A 17,217-nucleotide genomic window follows, 5' to 3' on the forward strand; every position below is an offset into this window, starting at 1 on the left:
ATAGTTTGGCTATTGTGGACATTGCTGCTATAAACATTCGGGTGCATGTGCTCCTTTGGATCACTACATTTGTATCTTTAGGGTAAATACCCAATAGTGCAATTGCTGGGTCATAGGGCAGTTCTATTTTCAACATTTTGAGGAACCTCCATGCTGTTTTCCAGAGTGGCTGCACCAGCTTGCATTCCCACCAACAGTGTAGGAGGGTTCCCCTTTCTCCGCATCCTCGCCAGCATCTGTCATTTCCTGACTTGTTGATTTTAGCCATTCTGACTGGTGTGAGGTGATATCTCATTGTGGTTTTGATTTGTATTTCCCTGATGCCGAGTGATATGGAGCACTTTTTCATGTGTCTGTTGGCCATCTGGATGTCTTCTTTGCAGAAATGTCTGTTCATGTCCTCTGCCCATTTCTTGATTGGATTATTTGTTATTTGGGTGTTGAGTTTGCTAAGTTCTTTATAGATTCTGGACACTAGTCCTTTATCTGATATGTCGTTTGCAAATATCTTCTCCCATTCTGTCAGTTGTCTTTTGATTTTGTTAACTGTTTCCTTTGCTGTGCAAAAGCTTTTGATCTTGATGAAATCCCAGTAGTTCATTTTTTCCCTTGCTTCCCTTGCCTTTTGCGTTGTTCCTAGGAAGATGTTGCTGCGGCAGAGGTCGAAGAGGTTGCTGCCCGTGTTCTCCTCAAGGATTTTGATGGATTCCTTTCGTACATTGAGGTCCTTCATCCATTTTGAGTCTATTTTTGTGTGTGGTGTAAGGAAATGGTCCAATTTCATTTTTCTGCATGTGGCTGTCCAATTTTCCCAGCACCATTTATTGAAAAGGCTGTCTTTTTTCCATTGGACATTCTTTCCTGCTTTGTCGAAGATTAGTTGACCATAGATTTGAGGGTCTATTTCTGGGCTCTCTATTCTGTTCCATTGATCTATGTGTCTGTTTTTGTGCCAGTACCATGCTGTCTTGATGATGACAGCTTTGTAATAGAGCCTGAAGTCCGGAATTGTGATGCCACCAACGTTGGCTTTCTTTTTCAATATCCCTTTGGCTATTCGAGGTCTTTTCTGGTTCCATATAAATTTTAGCATTATTTGTTCCATTTCTTTGAAAAAGATGGATGGTACTTTGATAGGAATTGCATTAAATGTGTAAATTGCTTTAGGTAGCATAGACATTTTCACAATATTTATTCTTCCAATCCAGGAGCATGGCACATTGTTCCATTTCTTTGTGTCTTCCTCAATTTCTTTCATGAGTACTTTATAGTTTTCTGAGTATAGATTCTGTGTCTCTTTGGTTAGGTTTATTCCTAGGTATCTTATGGTTTTGGATGCAATTGTAAATGGGATTGACTCCTTAATATCTCTTTCTTCTGTCTTGCTGTTGGTGTAGAGAAATGCAACTGATTTCTGTGCATTGATTTTATATCCTGACACTTTACTGAATTCCTGTATAAGTTCTAGCAGTTTTGGAGTGGAGTCTTTTGGGTTTTCCACATATAGTATCATATCATCTGCGAAGAGTGATAATTTGACTTCTTCTTTGCCGATTTGGATGCCTTTAATTTCCTTTTGTTGTCTGATTGCTGAGGCTAGGACCTCTAGTACGATGTTGAATAGCAGTGGTGATAATGGACATCCCTGCCGTGTTCCTGACCTTAGCGGAAAAGCTTTCAGTTTTTCTCCATTGAGAATGATATTTGCGGTGGGTTTTTCATAGATGGCTTTGATGATATTGAGGTATGCGCCCTCTATCCCTACACTTTGAAGAGTTTTGATCAGGAAGGGATGTTGTACTTTGTCAAACACATTTTAAGCCCGAAGACACCTCCAGATTTAAAGTGAGGGGGTGGAAAAGAATTTACCATGCTAATGGACATCAGAAGAAAGCAGGAGTGGCAATCCTTATATCAGATCAATTAGATTTTAAGCCAAAGACTATAATAAGAGATGAGGAAGGACACTATATCATACTCAAAGGGTCTGTCCAACAAGAAGATTTAACAATTTTAAATATCTATGCCCCCAATGTGGGAGCAGCCAACTATATAAACCAATTAATAACAAAATCAAAGAAACACATCAACAATAATACAATAATAGTAGGGGACTTTAACACTCCCCTCACTGAAATGGACAGGTCATCCAAGCAAAAGATCAGCAAGGAAATAAAGGCCTTAAACGACACACTGGACCAGATGGACATCACAGATATATTCAGAACATTTCATCCCAAAGCAACAGAATACACCTTCTTCTCTAGTGCACATGGAACATTCTCCAGAATAGATCACATCCTCGGTCCTAAATCAGGACTCAACCGGTATCAAAAGATTGGGATCATTCCCTGCATATTTTCAGACCACAATGCTCTAAAGCTAGAACTCAACCACAAAAGGAAGTTTGGAAAGAACCCAAATACATGGAGACTAAACAGTATCCTTCTAAAGAATGAATGGGTCAACCGGGAAATTAAAGAAGAATTGAAAAAAATCATGGAAACAAATGATAATGAAAATACAACGGTTCAAAATCTATGGGACACAACAAAGGCAGTCCTGAGAGGAAAATATATAGCGGTACAAGCCTTTCTCAAGAAACAAGAAAGGTCTCAGGTACACAACCTAACCCTACACCTAAAGGAGCTGGAGAAAGAACAAGAAAGAAACCCTAAGCCCAGCAGGAGAAGAGAAATCATAAAGATCAGAGCAGAAATCAATGAAATAGAAACCAAAAAAACAATAGAACAAATCAACGAAACTAGGAGCTGGTTCTTTGAAAGAATTAATAAAATTGATAAACCCCTGGCCCGACTTATCAAAAAGAAAAGAGAAAGGACCCAAATAAATAAAATCATGAATGAAAGAGGAGAGATCACAACTAACACCAAAGAAATACAAACTATTATAAGAACATACTATGAGCAACTCTACGGCAATAAATTTGACAATCTGGAAGAAATGGATGCATTCCTAGAAACATATAAACTACCACAAATGAGCCAGGAAGAAATAGAAAGCCTGAACAGACCCATAACCAGTAAAGAGATTGAAACAGTCATTAAAAATCTCCAAACAAACAAAAGCCCAGGGCCAGACGGCTTCCCGGGGGAATTCTACCAAACATTTAAAGAAGAACTAATTCCTATTCTCCTGAAACTGTTCCAAAAAATAGAAATGGAAGGAAAACTTCCAAACTCATTTTATGAGGCCAGCATCACCTTGATCCCAAAACCAGACAAGGATCCCACCAAAAAAGAGAGCTATAGACCGATATCCTTGATGAACACAGATGCGAAAATACTCAACAAAATACTAGCCAATAGGATTCAACAGTACATTAAAAGGATTATTCACCACGACCAAGTGGGATTTATTCCAGGGCTGCAAGGTTGGTTCAACATCCGCAAATCAGTCAATGTGATACAACACATCAATAAAAGAAAGAACAAGAACCATATGATACTCTCAATAGATGCGGAACAATTCCTTTAAATATGGATGTTAAAAATCAATGCATTGGACACACTTCATCAGAGAACACAAAATAATAGCAACTGATCACTTTGTATGGCTACCTGAAGCAGTTAAAAGATATATCCTATAAATCACCAATGGGATATATAGCATGTGATTTCCTTAGAAATCATTCAATTGGTTTTTTCAATTCAATTCAATTTTTCAATTCAATTAATTGAACAGAATTATCAAGGAATCCTTTTTTTGAAAAAAAGTTTTGAAAATAACATTCAAAAATAAGAATAAATATGCTGAAATTCATCACACCAAATTAAAAAAAATCTTTAGTAACTGTTTAGGGAAACAAAATCTACAGATATTCTGAGGAATGATAATATAAAAAAAGACAAAAAACTTTAACAGTTCCAAAACCACACATAGCACATAATCAATAAAAACATGCCATGACCTCAATGTGTAGAAATGTCAAATTCCTATTAAAAGCTCAGAACACAGGACGCCTGGGTGGCTCAGTTGGTTAAGCAGCTGCCTTCGGCTCAGGTCATGATCCCGGCGTCCTGGGATCGAGTCCCACATCGGGCTCCTTGCTCAGCGGGGAGCCTGCTTCTCCCTCTGCCTCTGCCTGCCATTCTGTCTGCCTGTGCTTGCTCTCCCTCTCTCTCTCTCTCTGATAAATAAATAAAATCTTTAAAAAAAAAAAATCTCAGAACACTTAGAAATCCATTTTTATTATATACCATTGAAAAAAAGGTAAAAATTTTAGTAGCACTAACCTAATATACTAACACCCATATTTATACAGTGAATTTTCACCAAATTTTGATTAAGACTATATTTTGATGAACGTGTTTTCAACATCACTATTTAAGGTAAATTTTAATAAAGTACAATATAGTATCAGATTTTTCCTTGAATGACAAAATCTCACCTGGAATTACAAGGTCATGACAATGTTTCCTATCATCAGGAAGAAAAGTGAAAGCCAAAAGAATAATTTCAAAAGGCATGCAAAACAGAAGATTTGTAATTAATTTCTTTGAGGATTTTGTAAGCATGTACAATGCCTCTCCTAGAAAATACACAACTACCAAGTGTAATTTCTCATCTTACCTTCTTCTCCGATTTCCATTGTTTCCCGATGGCCTTGTTATCTGAGTAGACACGATCTGACAGTGGACAGTTCCCATGAGTAACATAAGGCACAAGGGTCCAAGCACTTCACTTACATTCACAATAGGCATCATAAAATACAACACGAGTGCTAGAACTGAAAAGAAGAGGTTTCAAAATGTAAAATATAAAGAAAGGCTCATTTTTATATCTAATCTTAGCAATTGCATAAACTTTGTTACAAAACCCTATCAATCTGAAAAGTACAAGGAAAAAGCACATAATATTCGACAGTGCAATCCACCTGCACATCAGTTGAATGAAAACTTGAGGCCTTAGGTCAGAGCAAGAGAAGAATAATGGGTTTGAAGGATCTGCCTTCCTGTCAGTATAAGAATCTAGATACTTGAAAAGGCTCTCCACCACCAAACAGCTAAATGCTGGATGATACATACTACGAAGTGTTGTTCTGCTCAGAGGCACAGTATTTTTCCAAGGCCCACACCTGTACCAGCAGCAGTTAGCAAAGCTGGGATTTGAACCAAGGCAAGTGGGCTCTAGTGTCCTTACTCTAAATGACTATGCTATATACTGCCTCTTCGTACATGCATATGAACTGCCCAAAGAATCAGTGGTGAAAGGAACAGAAAACATCAAAAATTACATCCCAAAAAATCCAGATATAATTTCACAAATTAGTTCTTTGAGACTTTAACATAAGGATAATTCTTGTGATATATCAACTATTCCTATGTGGAGAAAAAGCTAGCAAATTTGTTTCATACCCTAACACCCTATCACCCAAATATAACAATGATAGCACCAAAACAATAAACTACAAACCTTGCTGGCTTGTGAATGTGGACAGAAATTCACTACTAAAAGGCAGGCACTGTGAATGAAGGGATTTTCATCTATTTGGCTTGCTGCTATAGCTAGATCAGTAAGTAGCACATAATGGATACTAAATATTTGTTGAATGAGTAATTAAAATACCATAAATCTGAATAATTCACCAAAACCATGCAGGGTTTATGCTGGAAGGAAAAATATCTCAGAGCCTTGGTAGAACAATACATGTATAGACATGGTAGGCATTTACATATTTGTAGACTGAAATGATTTAATCTGATAATTTAATAACATGTAATTTGGGTCACATATATACAAATTATCTCAATTGACAATTGGGTAAAAGGCCTTGTCCCTGATTCCTGGGAGGTAACCTCTAAATCCTTGGAATTTCTCAAGTGATGGAAGTTATTCACAGAGGGCCTCTTGGACCAAACCTGATAGTTCATGCCAACGAGATGACTTCAGATGGGGTTAACCATAGCAGAGAAACCAACCATGTGATTAGAGGGTTGAGGCTTTGAGCCACAGTGTATCAGCCTGACCCCTGGGGGAGAAGTAGGATGGAGGGTTGAAGACTGAGTTGCCTACTTGGCCAATGACTCAACTGGTTATGTCTATATAATAAATCCTCAGTAAAAATTCTGGATACCAAAGCTTGAGTGAGCATCCCCAATGGGCAATTGTCTATTAGTATTGCTACCCATCATGGCAAAAAGTGTACCAAATCCCTGAGAATGATGAACACTTCCTGTTTGGAATCCTCCCAAACTATGCATCTCTTCTAATTCATCCAATATAACTTTTAGAATAATAAAACTAATAGAACTGTAATTATAAGTATAACACTTTCCCGAATTCTGGGAGTCATTCTAGTGAATTATCAAAGGAATCAGTAGGGGACCTTCAAAACTGTAGCCATGGGTCAGAAGTAAGGGTAGCACTGGGGACTCCCAAAGTGAGGCTGGTGTCTGAAGTGGGGGGAATCTTACGAAGGACCATACCTTTAACCTGTGAGTTTGGCCAACTCCTATAGTGAAAAAGCATTCAATAAAAATCAACATTTGTTCCTGATTTATAATTAATCTTAAATGTCAATCTCTTATAAAATACTAGGAATATAAAAATGTCCCTAATATACCAAAGAGGAAATGAACACGCATCATACTGAGAAAGACACTCAGAACCAGGAACAAAAGGATGAGCATTCTTACTGTTACTACTTAATGCTTCTCTGAAAATGCTGACTAATTCAATCATAGCAAATGAAATGTATGAAAAAGGAGGAGACCAGATTTTCATTATTTATCAGAACATGGCTGTATGGTTAGAAAATGTGAAAAAAGGACTGAAAAACTATTAAAATTAATGAGGTTTTAATAGAATGCCTTAAGCAGAAGTATTCTTAATAAACATAAACTAACAGCTTTCAAATGTAATAGCACTAACCAGTTGAAATTTACAAAACAAAAAACGTGTCGTATCTGCGGGAGCAACAACAAAAATAAAAACAAATATTCCACTTTTATGGGGAAGCACTGAAGCGTCCACTGATGGATGAGTATATGAACAAAATATGGGACATATGTATAATGGATTCTTAATCATTTAAAAAGAAGGAAGCGTACATGCTGTGTATGGCTGAGCCTTAAAAACAGGCTAAGTGCCACAGACCAAGCTCAAAAGGACAAATACCCCTGCCTCCACTTGCATGAGGTATCTAAGTAGTCAATTCACAGAAAAAGAAAATAGAATGGTTGCCAGGGGCCTGAGCTTCAGGAGGAACTGGAGAATCAGGTAATTACTGTTTTTTTTTTTTTTTTTTTAATTTTTTTTTTTTTTTTTTAAAGATTTTATTTATTTGTCAGAGAGAGCGAGCGAGAGCGAGCACAGGCAGACAGAGTGGAAGGCAGAGTCAGACGGAGAAGCAGGCTCCCTGCGGAGCAAGGAGCCCGATATGGGACTCGATCCCAGGACGCTGGGATCATGACCTGAGCCGAAGGCAGCTGCTTAACCAACTGAGCCACCCAGGCGTCCCTGTTTTTTTTTTTTTTTAAAGATTTTATTTATTTATTTGAGAGAGAGAGACGACAAGTAGGCAGAGAGGCAGGCGGAGAGAGAGGGGTAGGGGAAGCAGGCTTCCTGCTGAGCAGAGAGCCTGATGCGGGGCTCGATCCCAGGACCCTGGGATCATGACCTGAGCTGAAGGCAGAGGCTTAACCCACTGAGCCACCCAGGCGCCCCAGGCAATTACTGTTTTAAAGGTAGAGTTTCAGTTTGGAAAGATGAAGTTCGGAGATGGATGGTAGTGATGGTTGCACAGCAACGTAAGTGGCCTTGATGCCACCAACTGTAAACTTAAAAATGGTGAAGAAGGTAAATTATATATTGTGTATATCTTACCACAATAAAAAAAATTTGAGGGGTGCCTGGGTAGCTCAGTGGGTTAAGTCTCTGCCTTTGGCTCAGGTCATGATCCCAGGGTCCCGGGATCAAGCCCCGAATTGGGCTCTCTGCTCAGCGGGGAGCCTGCTTCCCCCTTTCTCTCTCTCTCTGCCTGCCTCTCTGTCTACTTGTGATCTCTGTCTGTCAAATAAATAAATAAAATCTTTAAAAAAAAAAAATTTGAGTTTAACTTTGAGAAGATCTAAGCAGGCCTCACAAGAAATAAAAATCCCACAAAGCTTTACTGGGAAATAGAACAGAAGACTTGATTAAAAGGTGAGGTAGATCTATTTTCTTCCCATTCCCCCCAAATATATCTATATCTTCATGGGAAGTGGGAGATTACAGTTTAATTCCAAATTATTTGTTTGTTGATTAGGATAAAATAATTCTAAATTATTTTGGGGAAAAAAAAAAAAAGTAGGTAAAAACACCTCAGAAAATACTGGAAAAGAATACTAGAGGAATATTTCTGCTCAATGCTAATACATATTAAACAACTATACTAATTTAAAAATGTGGTGCAGATATGAGAACAAGACAAATGAATTGTGCAGAATATGTGTTTAGAAAGAGACCATGGTGTATATGAAAATTTAATGTATATGGGCTCCTGGGTGGGTTGGTAGGTTAAGTATCTGCTTTCAGCTCAGGTCATGATCCTGGGATCAAGTGCTGCATTGGGCTCCTTGCTCAGTAGGGAGCCTGTTTCTCCTTCTGTCTGCCACTCCCCCTGCTTATGCTCTCTCTCACACTCTCTGACAAAAAAATAAAATCCTAAAACAAAAAAAGAAAATTTAACATCTATAATTTAATGTATCTCAGTAAGAAAGAAAGAAATTCTTCAATAATGAACATGTGAAAAGATATTTAACCTCACCTTTACAAGCTACCCAAAAAATGCACACCAAATGAGCAAAACACAATTCTTTTGTATATCCAATTAGGTAACAATCTTTAAAATTATAATAATGCTGGTAGACTCTAGTAAAACAGGCACTCTCATCCACTACTTTCCAAAAGAAGTGTACCACTAGCAATTTGATTTTATGTACTAAAAGTCTTAAGATGTTTATATTCTTTGATCTCTTAATTCTATTTCAGAGAAGAAATTCTAAGGAAATATAAAATATGGAAAATTTTGTTCACAATGGCATAATTAATAGGAAAAAAAAACCCAGGAACAATCTAAATGCTTACAATATGGGAACAGTTATATAAGTTGTGGTACTTTTATATAATGGAATATTAAGTAGCTATAAAAAGTATTTATGGCAAATCCATATGAGAGACTCACAGACATGAAAATGATCATTTTAAATGATGGTGTGTATCCATGATGGTGTATCCATATGACGGAATATTGTCCAGTCATTAAAATTACAGCCATTTCATTACAACGAAATAAAACTAAAAAATATGGTTCCTTATTCACACTATTCCCATGCCCTCAATAGCCACATAGGACTGGATAAGGCAGACACAGAATATTTCTATCACCACAGAAACTGTATTGGACAGCACTGTACACGACTTTAGAAAATTAAACTTACAGATTTGTAAATTCAGACACTTATCTTTCCCTCTATAACTTAACTCAAAAAAACCTACAGAGATAAAAGAAAACAAAAATCACCCCAAATCCTTCCACCCTAACTCAACCTGCTCCTACTCTGTTCTAATTTATGTCTTGTTGTTCGGGTATAACCAGAGTGTGCACATGGTCCCATTTCACAAAGTACTCCCAGTAGGCAGTCGTCATACAGTGGGAAAGAGAAGGTGCTGGGCTCCTGCACGTAGTGAGAAGAGAAAAGCCAACATCAGGTAGTTGTGTAATACAGAAATTAAAATAGACTCCCAGGGAATGGTAGGACTATTTAGAAAGCATACACAATGAATTCTGGAACACTGAAAAGAAAAAAAAAGTATAGATCGGGATGGCTGCCCAGTGAAAGTTCCATCTGAGTTTAGATCTTAAAGATGAGAAAAAAGATAGCCATGTGAAAATCCGTAAGATTGTTTCAAACAGAAGGAAGAGCTCTGTGTGCAGCGTGGAAAAAGGGCCATGATGCCTCCAGCGGGCAAGGAGGAGCATGGTAGGACATGACCTCTGAGAGGCCAACAGGGAACAGATCATGGAGGGCCCTGCAGGGTGTTGTGAGGACTGATTTCACTCCAACACCAGTGAGAAGTCTCTCAGGGTTTTAAGCAGGAAAATGACATGATACGGATTCTACTTAAAAGATTTATCTAATTGCTGTGAAAAGAATGGTTGGTAGAAAGCAGGCTCAGAGTAGACGTTATTCTAGTGCTCTAGGCAAGGCGATGCTGGTGTGATGGACTATGATAGGGAAAAAAAAAAATCCCAGAGTTCCATGTTGGACATGATAGGTTCAAGATACCTATTAAATCTCTCTACATAAATGCCTAAAAGCAGGCAGTTAGATTTACAAGTTTGAAGTTCAGCAGCGATCTGGCCTGAAGATATAAATTTGAGAATCACCAGTTTATCAGCTATGTTTAAACAAAGGGGTTTGATGGGAGTACCGAGAGAAGAGAATCCAGGATCCAACCTTGAGGTAATCCAATATTCAGAGGTCACACAGAACAAAGATTGAAAAGGCCTGGCCAGTAAGACAGGTGGAAAGAAATTCAAGAAAGATGAGTTGGACAATTGGTTTGCCTTCTATGTGCAAATAAATCTAAGCTCTCCATATGGTGTATATCCCTTCATTCAGGGTAAATGTAAGAACAGTAAAGTCTGCATTATCTAACAGCAAAAGCAGCAAAAAGAAATTGTCATAATTTATTCCAGCCCTCTAATTACCTTGCATGAGGTAAAGCAGTAGCAGCCAAACAAAGATTCTTAAAGAGGTCACCTGAATCCACCAGTTGCTGAACAAGGGGAAAAACACAACTCTTACAAGCCCCTTCCGAGTCAGAGATGTCCATGGAATTTCAGGTTTGGCTTTGGCAAATGTTGAGCCTTTAAATATACAATAAAACAAAACATCAAATATTTACATACACTATACTAATGCCTACTTGTTAACACTGTATTAAAAACAGCTGAGAGCAAAAATCACCACATAACCTGTCTGGTTAAAAAGAATCCTCTTAGGGCGCCTGGGTGGCTCAATGGGTTAAGCCTCTGCCTTCCGCTCAGGTCCTGATCCCAGAGTCCTGGGATCAAGTCCTGCATTGGGCTTTCAGCTCAACAGAGAGCCTGCTTCCCCTCTCTCTACCTAATTGTGATCTCTCTCTCTGTGTCAAATAAATAAAATCCTTTAAAAAAAAAGTATCCTCTTAGATGTTCATTAAATATAATAACTTCTTGCCTCAATCACTAGGACAGGAGCTCAAAATAAATCAGGCTGACTTGAATGTTATGCAATGTATTTTTTACACAACAGCAGCTTCCAAGTTCATCCATCTTTCACCTAATGTGATTACATAGCCACAAAGAACCAAAGCAAAGGAAAAAAAAAAATCTCAAGGCCTGAATGATGAGGGAAGAATAGTCCCTTTGGAAATTAAAATAGGCCATCATAGAGGGAAGGTATCTAAAAAAGAATCTCTAGCACTACGACGAAATAATATAATACATAAACCAACTTTAGAACTCACCTCTGATTAAGTCAACGTCAATCAAGTCTGGTTTTATGTGGCCCATCTTTTTTGGTTTGTTTTTGAAGCCCTAGGATAAAACAAAACAAAACCAGAAATAAGGGTAAAAAACCCTTTTAAGTACAAAAGGTAAACTTCTATTTCTTTCTTTCTATATCTGACTCCCTTTTACTGGAGACACTTTAACCCTATTGTTCCTTGAAATAACTTATCATTAATGTTTTAGTATGTAGTTTACCAAGTAATGCAAGAATATATTTTATCACTTTTTAAAATGATCCAACAAGTCAAAGGACAAGGAAGTACAAAATAATAGTCCCTCAGCCCCTCTCCTTCTCCTCCCGGTTTCAGTCATTAAAAACAAATAACTTTCTTTTTTTTTTTTTTAAACTGTTTCTCTTGGTATTTACTTCCATACTATTCTTTTTTAAGTAGGCTCCACATGTAGTGCAGAGCACAACATAGGGCTTAAACTCACAACCCCGACACCAAGACGTGAGCTGAGATCAAGAGTCAGGTGCTTAACTGACTGAGCCACCCAGGTGCCCCTACATCTATACTTCCAAATAATATGTTTATGCTGCCATTTTTCAATTTATTGATTTTAGAAATAATCCACTGACTTCTAATACATCATGTGAGAATTTAGCTCTTACACAACTAATTTCCACATCCTAACTTCCGCCCCAAAAACCTATATCCTGACATGACTGATGATGATTGATAAGTCAGTCATCAGTAGTTACGATATGATCACTATGAAATATTGTTCCCTAGAAGCCATGCTTCATAATCTCCTAGTTTACGGAGTCAGCTAAAACATTTATCATTTTTCAAATACTCAAATGCCAGAAAATTACTCAAGTCTTTTTTTCTTTAAAAAAAAAAAATTCCTGGAAATGCCCTTCCCAAGAAACTTCTATCCTGCTGGTTGCTCTCGGGGCCTGCTGCACAGCTAGCTCTATGCAGGACTTCACACTATCACCCTGACAACTCCCTTCATCTCTGTGGTGAATCTCTAGCTCTTACATCCCATGTCTTTCTGGAGTGCATCCTTCAGAAGCTTCCTGAGAAAGCGGTGCAGAAGGTAACTTTTTGAAGCCTCACATGTCTGAAAATGAATTCATTTTACCCTTATGCCTAATAAAAAGTTACACTAGAGTGTAGGATTCTAAGTCATTAATAATTTTCCTTCAGGAATTAAGACCCTGTTCTACTCTTTCTAGCTTCCAATGTTGATGTTGCAAATTCTAGTGCCTTTCTGATTCCTGACCCTTTGAGTGTGAATTGTTTCTTCCCTCTGAATCTTCACTTTATTCCTGGTGTTCATAAATTTCATAATGATATGCCTTGATATGAGTCTTTTATATCTATTGTGCTGAGAATTCTTTCTATGTGGCTTTAGGGAAGTTTTCTTATAATTTATTTTTATATTTGTTCCCTTATCAGACATAACTTTCCTATTTTCTACTTCTTTTGTCTTTTTGTTCTGCTTTCTGGAAATTTCCTCAAATTCTCCCATTGAATTTTTGATTTTGACTCTGAGTTCATTTCTGTTCTCTTTTTCTTTTGGAGGATTTATTCAAATACCTAGTAATCAATGGCTTTCTTTATATATTAGAATGAAGCACTGAAATGTGATTGACTCAATATTCTACTTCAAGGTATATACCCAAGACAAATGAGTATTTCACTAAGTAATATGTAAAAATGTTCATAGAAGAATAATTTCTAAGAGCCCCAGATTGGAAACTACCCAGAGACAACAATGGGATATTGCCCATCAATAGGAGAATGCATAAATAATTTTGGTGTTGTACTAAATAAACTACAATTACACAACATGAATGAGTCTCACAAACATAAAACTGAACAAAAAAATTTAGATTCAAATGTCTATGTATTGTATAATTTCATTTATATAAACATGTTTATATATATATATATGTTTCATAATAAAAGGTTACACTAGAGTCTAAGTTGTTAATTTTCCTTCAGGAATTAAGACACTGTTCTACTGTTTTCTAGCTTCCAATGTTGCTGTTACAAACTCTAGTGCCTTTCTGATTGATTCCTGATAATATTCCTAAATAAAGCTCAAAAAGGCAAAATTAATCTATAGCACTAGTAGTTGGGATACTGGTCTACCTCTGTTGGTAGCAGTGACTGGAAAAGTATGGAAGGGAAGCTTCTATGGTACTGTTAATTATCTATCTCTTGATCTTAATGCTGATTACATGATTACATTAAGTTTAAGAACATTCCTCAACCTTTACACTTAAAATTTTGTTATATATACATGTGTGTAAGTATATCCATATTTACTGAACATGTTTTATTTCAATAGAAAGCCTGTAAAACTTACTGGAAGCTTTATGTGTATGAGTATAGCTTACAGACTTGGGATTTCACTGCAGGGTAATCAACCAGCTTGAGGGAATCACCAAATGTCAATATCTGGAGGCTTTTTTTTGTGGGGTCATTCAAGGCTCTTTGAAGAACTTTCCAGTATTCTCTTTGGTTGAAGATTAGGAAGGCTAAAGATTCCTGTGGTGGAAGTTTTAAGATTGAATCAAGGGGCTCACAATTTTGCTTTTAGTACCATGATTCTCACCTGCCCTTCAGTGTCCACAGACCCTCTTCCAATGAATTTTCTCAGAAGAAATATCACCAGTCTCCCTCGTAAGGGCATTGTTAGCCAGTCTTTAAGGGATTGACTAGGAGACAAAAGGTCTAATCTCTCTGTATACAAAGTTCATTCAATACCCCATTTAACTGCCTCACATGAAACCTGATGCATTCAAGTCCTAAGCCTTTCTGGGAAGTTCTGCAGTGCAACTGGCATTTTCCCCTGCTCTCCTGGCACTCTCTTGCATTCATTTTTCATCTTCCAAATACATGTTGATCTACTATCTACAGAGATCTTCCTCCTCAATCTTCTTCCTGGACTTTGTGGATGTATTCATTTTATACAACCCCTTTATGGATTCCTTTCATGTAATTTAGTGGTAACTCAGAAAGGAGAGATTATAAATGTGTGTGGCCAATCTACCATGTTTAACCAAAAATCTAGTGATGAATTTTTTTTTCTGGGCATGAAGAAAGAATCCTTTCAGGGACTTTGTCTTCTACCACCTCGAATTAAAAGTAAGTTTGTGAATTACCTTTTGTGTTTCAAACTACAGTTTTGTTTTACTACTATTAATAAATAAAACTTTGAGAAAATGGATTTTAATTTTATACTCAACATGTGTAAATGCTAATCCAGTTTTAGAAATTAGGTATTTAAGCATTAAAATTAAAGTAAAAATGAAAGGTTATAGCCATTTGCTATTTCCCTCTTTTAGACATTGAGCCAGTACTGATCTTTAGTTGTTTAACTAAATAGTTTTGACCAAACAATTTCTCTTAAGTGGGTCCTATGTTTCTATCCAATTCAGCTACAAATTATAGATTTTATAGAAGAAAGTTTTAAAACCCTAAATGTAATAAAATTAAATCTAAGGAGGAATCAAAATTTGAAAGTGACACATTTCAGAGAAAAAATTATCCTTTGAAAAACATGTACACTAATTTTTGAAATGTGCATAATATCCATGGGAATAAAAATTTGGCTAAATACACAATCAGAAATGAAAATTCTAAAAGTAAAAATATCACTGTATTATTTTCTAATAAATGAAGACCTTGTAGACCTTTATTTCCTTCAGACAAACACCCAGAAATGGGATAGATGGATCAAATCATAGTTCTATTTTTAATTTTTGCAAAAGCCTCCATACTGTTTTTCATAATGTTTATACCAGTTTACATTCCCACCAACGGTATATAAAAGTTCTCTTTTCTCTACATCCTCACCAACATTTATTATCCTTTGACTTTCTGATAAGAGTCATCATGGCAGGTGTGAGGTGATATCTCACTGTGGTTTTGAATTATACTTCCCTGATTATTAGTGATGTTAAAGAGCTTTTTTTTATATACCCATTGGTATATCTTCTTTGGAAAATGTCTGTTCAGGTCCTTTGTCCATGTTTAATTGGATTACTTGTTCTTAGCTATTGAGTTGTAAGAGTTCCTTATAGATTTTGAATGTAAACCCCTTATCAGATATATGGTTTACAAACATTTTCTCCCATTCCATAGGTTGCCTTGTCATTATTGCTTCCTTGGCTATGCAAAACACTTTTTAGTCTGATATGGTCTCACTTGATAATTTTGCTTTTGTTGTCTGTACTTTTTTGTCATATTCAAAAAACTCTTGACCAAGGAGCCCCTGGTATCTTCTAGGACAATTTCAGGTCTTACATTTAAGTCTTTCATCCATCTTGAGTTGATTTTTATGTGCGGTGTAATATAAAGGTCTAGTATCTTTCTTCTGCATGAGGATATCTACCCAGTTTTCCCAAAATCATTTATTGAAGAGATTCTTTTGCCCATCATGTATTTTTGGCACCTTTGCCAAAGAGTAGTTGACTGTTTCAGCATAGGTTTATTTCGGGGTCTCCATATTGTCCCATTCATCTATGTGTCTTTTATGCCCATATTTGCTGTTCTAATTACTGTAGCTTTGTATGAAATATAATATGAAATCAGAAAGTGTGATGCCTCCGACTTTGCTCTTCTTGCTCAAGGCTGCTTTAGCTATTTGGAGTTCCTTGTAGTTTCACATGAATCTTAGGATTGTTTTTTGTTTGTTTGTTTGTTTGTTTGTTTTTGCATCTGTGAAAAATACCATTGGAATTTCGATAAACGGCTTTTTTTTTTTTAAAGATTTTTTTTTTATTTATCTGACAGAGATCACAAGTAGGCAGAGAGGCAAGCAGAGAGAGAGGAGGAAGCAGGCTCCCTGCAGAGCAGAGAGCCCGATGTGGGGCTCAATTCCAGGACCCTGGGATCATGACCTGAGCCGAAGGCAGAGGCTTAACCCACTGAGCCACCCAGGTGCCCCGATAAACGGCTTTTAATCTGTGGATCACTTTGGGTAGTATGGACATTTTAACAATATTCCTTCTTCCAATCAATGAACATAAGATATCTTTCCATTTATGTGTGTCTTCTTCAATTTCCTTCACCAATGTTTCATAGTTTCCAGTGTACAGATCTTTCACCTTTGTGGTTAAATTTATTCCTAAATATTTTATTCTTTTTGATGCTATTATAAATGGAATTGTATTCTTCATTTTTTAATAGCTCGCTATTAATGTATAAAAATTTTCATTTTCATTTGTCTCATGATATTTTTTATTTCTTCTTTGACCTATTAGTTGTTCAAGAGTATGTTGCTTAATTTCCACATATTTGTGAATTTTTCCATTTTCATCCTGTTACTGATTTCTAGTTTAATTCCATTGTGGTCCAAAAAGTTACCTGAAATAAATTCAGTTTTTTAAAATTTGTTAAGACTTGTTTTATGACCTAACAACTGATCTATCCTGGATATGTTTCCATGGGTGCTTGAAAGGAATGTATATTCTGCTGCTGTTGGATAGAATGTTCTTTATATGTCTGCTAGTTCTATATGGTCTAAAGTATAGTCCAAGTCCAATGTTTCCTTATGGATTTTCTGTCTGGATGATCTATCCATTGTTGAAAGTAGTATACTGAAGCTCCCAATGATTACTGTATCATTGTCTATTTTTCCCTTTAGGTTTGTTTATATTTGCTTTATATATTTGGGTACTCCTATATTGGGTGCAT

General features: G+C 36.6%; 1 protein-coding gene across 9 annotated transcripts in view; it reads right to left on the reverse strand.

Moving 5' to 3' along the window:
* Positions 1-17,217, reverse strand: part of PHTF1 (putative homeodomain transcription factor 1) — a 73,481-nt gene that overhangs the window by 43,156 nt on the left and 13,108 nt on the right. For 8 of the 9 annotated variants that reach the window (XR_009345004.1, XR_009345001.1, XR_009344999.1 and 5 more), the window contains exons 4-6: positions 11,518-11,587; positions 10,718-10,876; positions 4,594-4,750 (exon numbers count right to left, since the gene is read on the reverse strand). Coding sequence is in view for 1 of the 9 variants with exons in the window: in XM_059135307.1 (XP_058991290.1) it covers positions 4,594-4,750; positions 10,718-10,876; positions 11,518-11,587 (386 nt within the window). In the remaining 8 variants the exon portion in view is untranslated. The remainder of the gene's footprint in view (positions 1-4,593; positions 4,751-10,717; positions 10,877-11,517; positions 11,588-17,217) is intronic. The other variant, XR_009345005.1, reaches the window with a different exon arrangement.

This window comes from Mustela lutreola, chromosome 10, assembly GCF_030435805.1.
Source record: "Mustela lutreola isolate mMusLut2 chromosome 10, mMusLut2.pri, whole genome shotgun sequence".
Taxonomy (NCBI): domain Eukaryota; kingdom Metazoa; phylum Chordata; class Mammalia; order Carnivora; family Mustelidae; genus Mustela; species Mustela lutreola.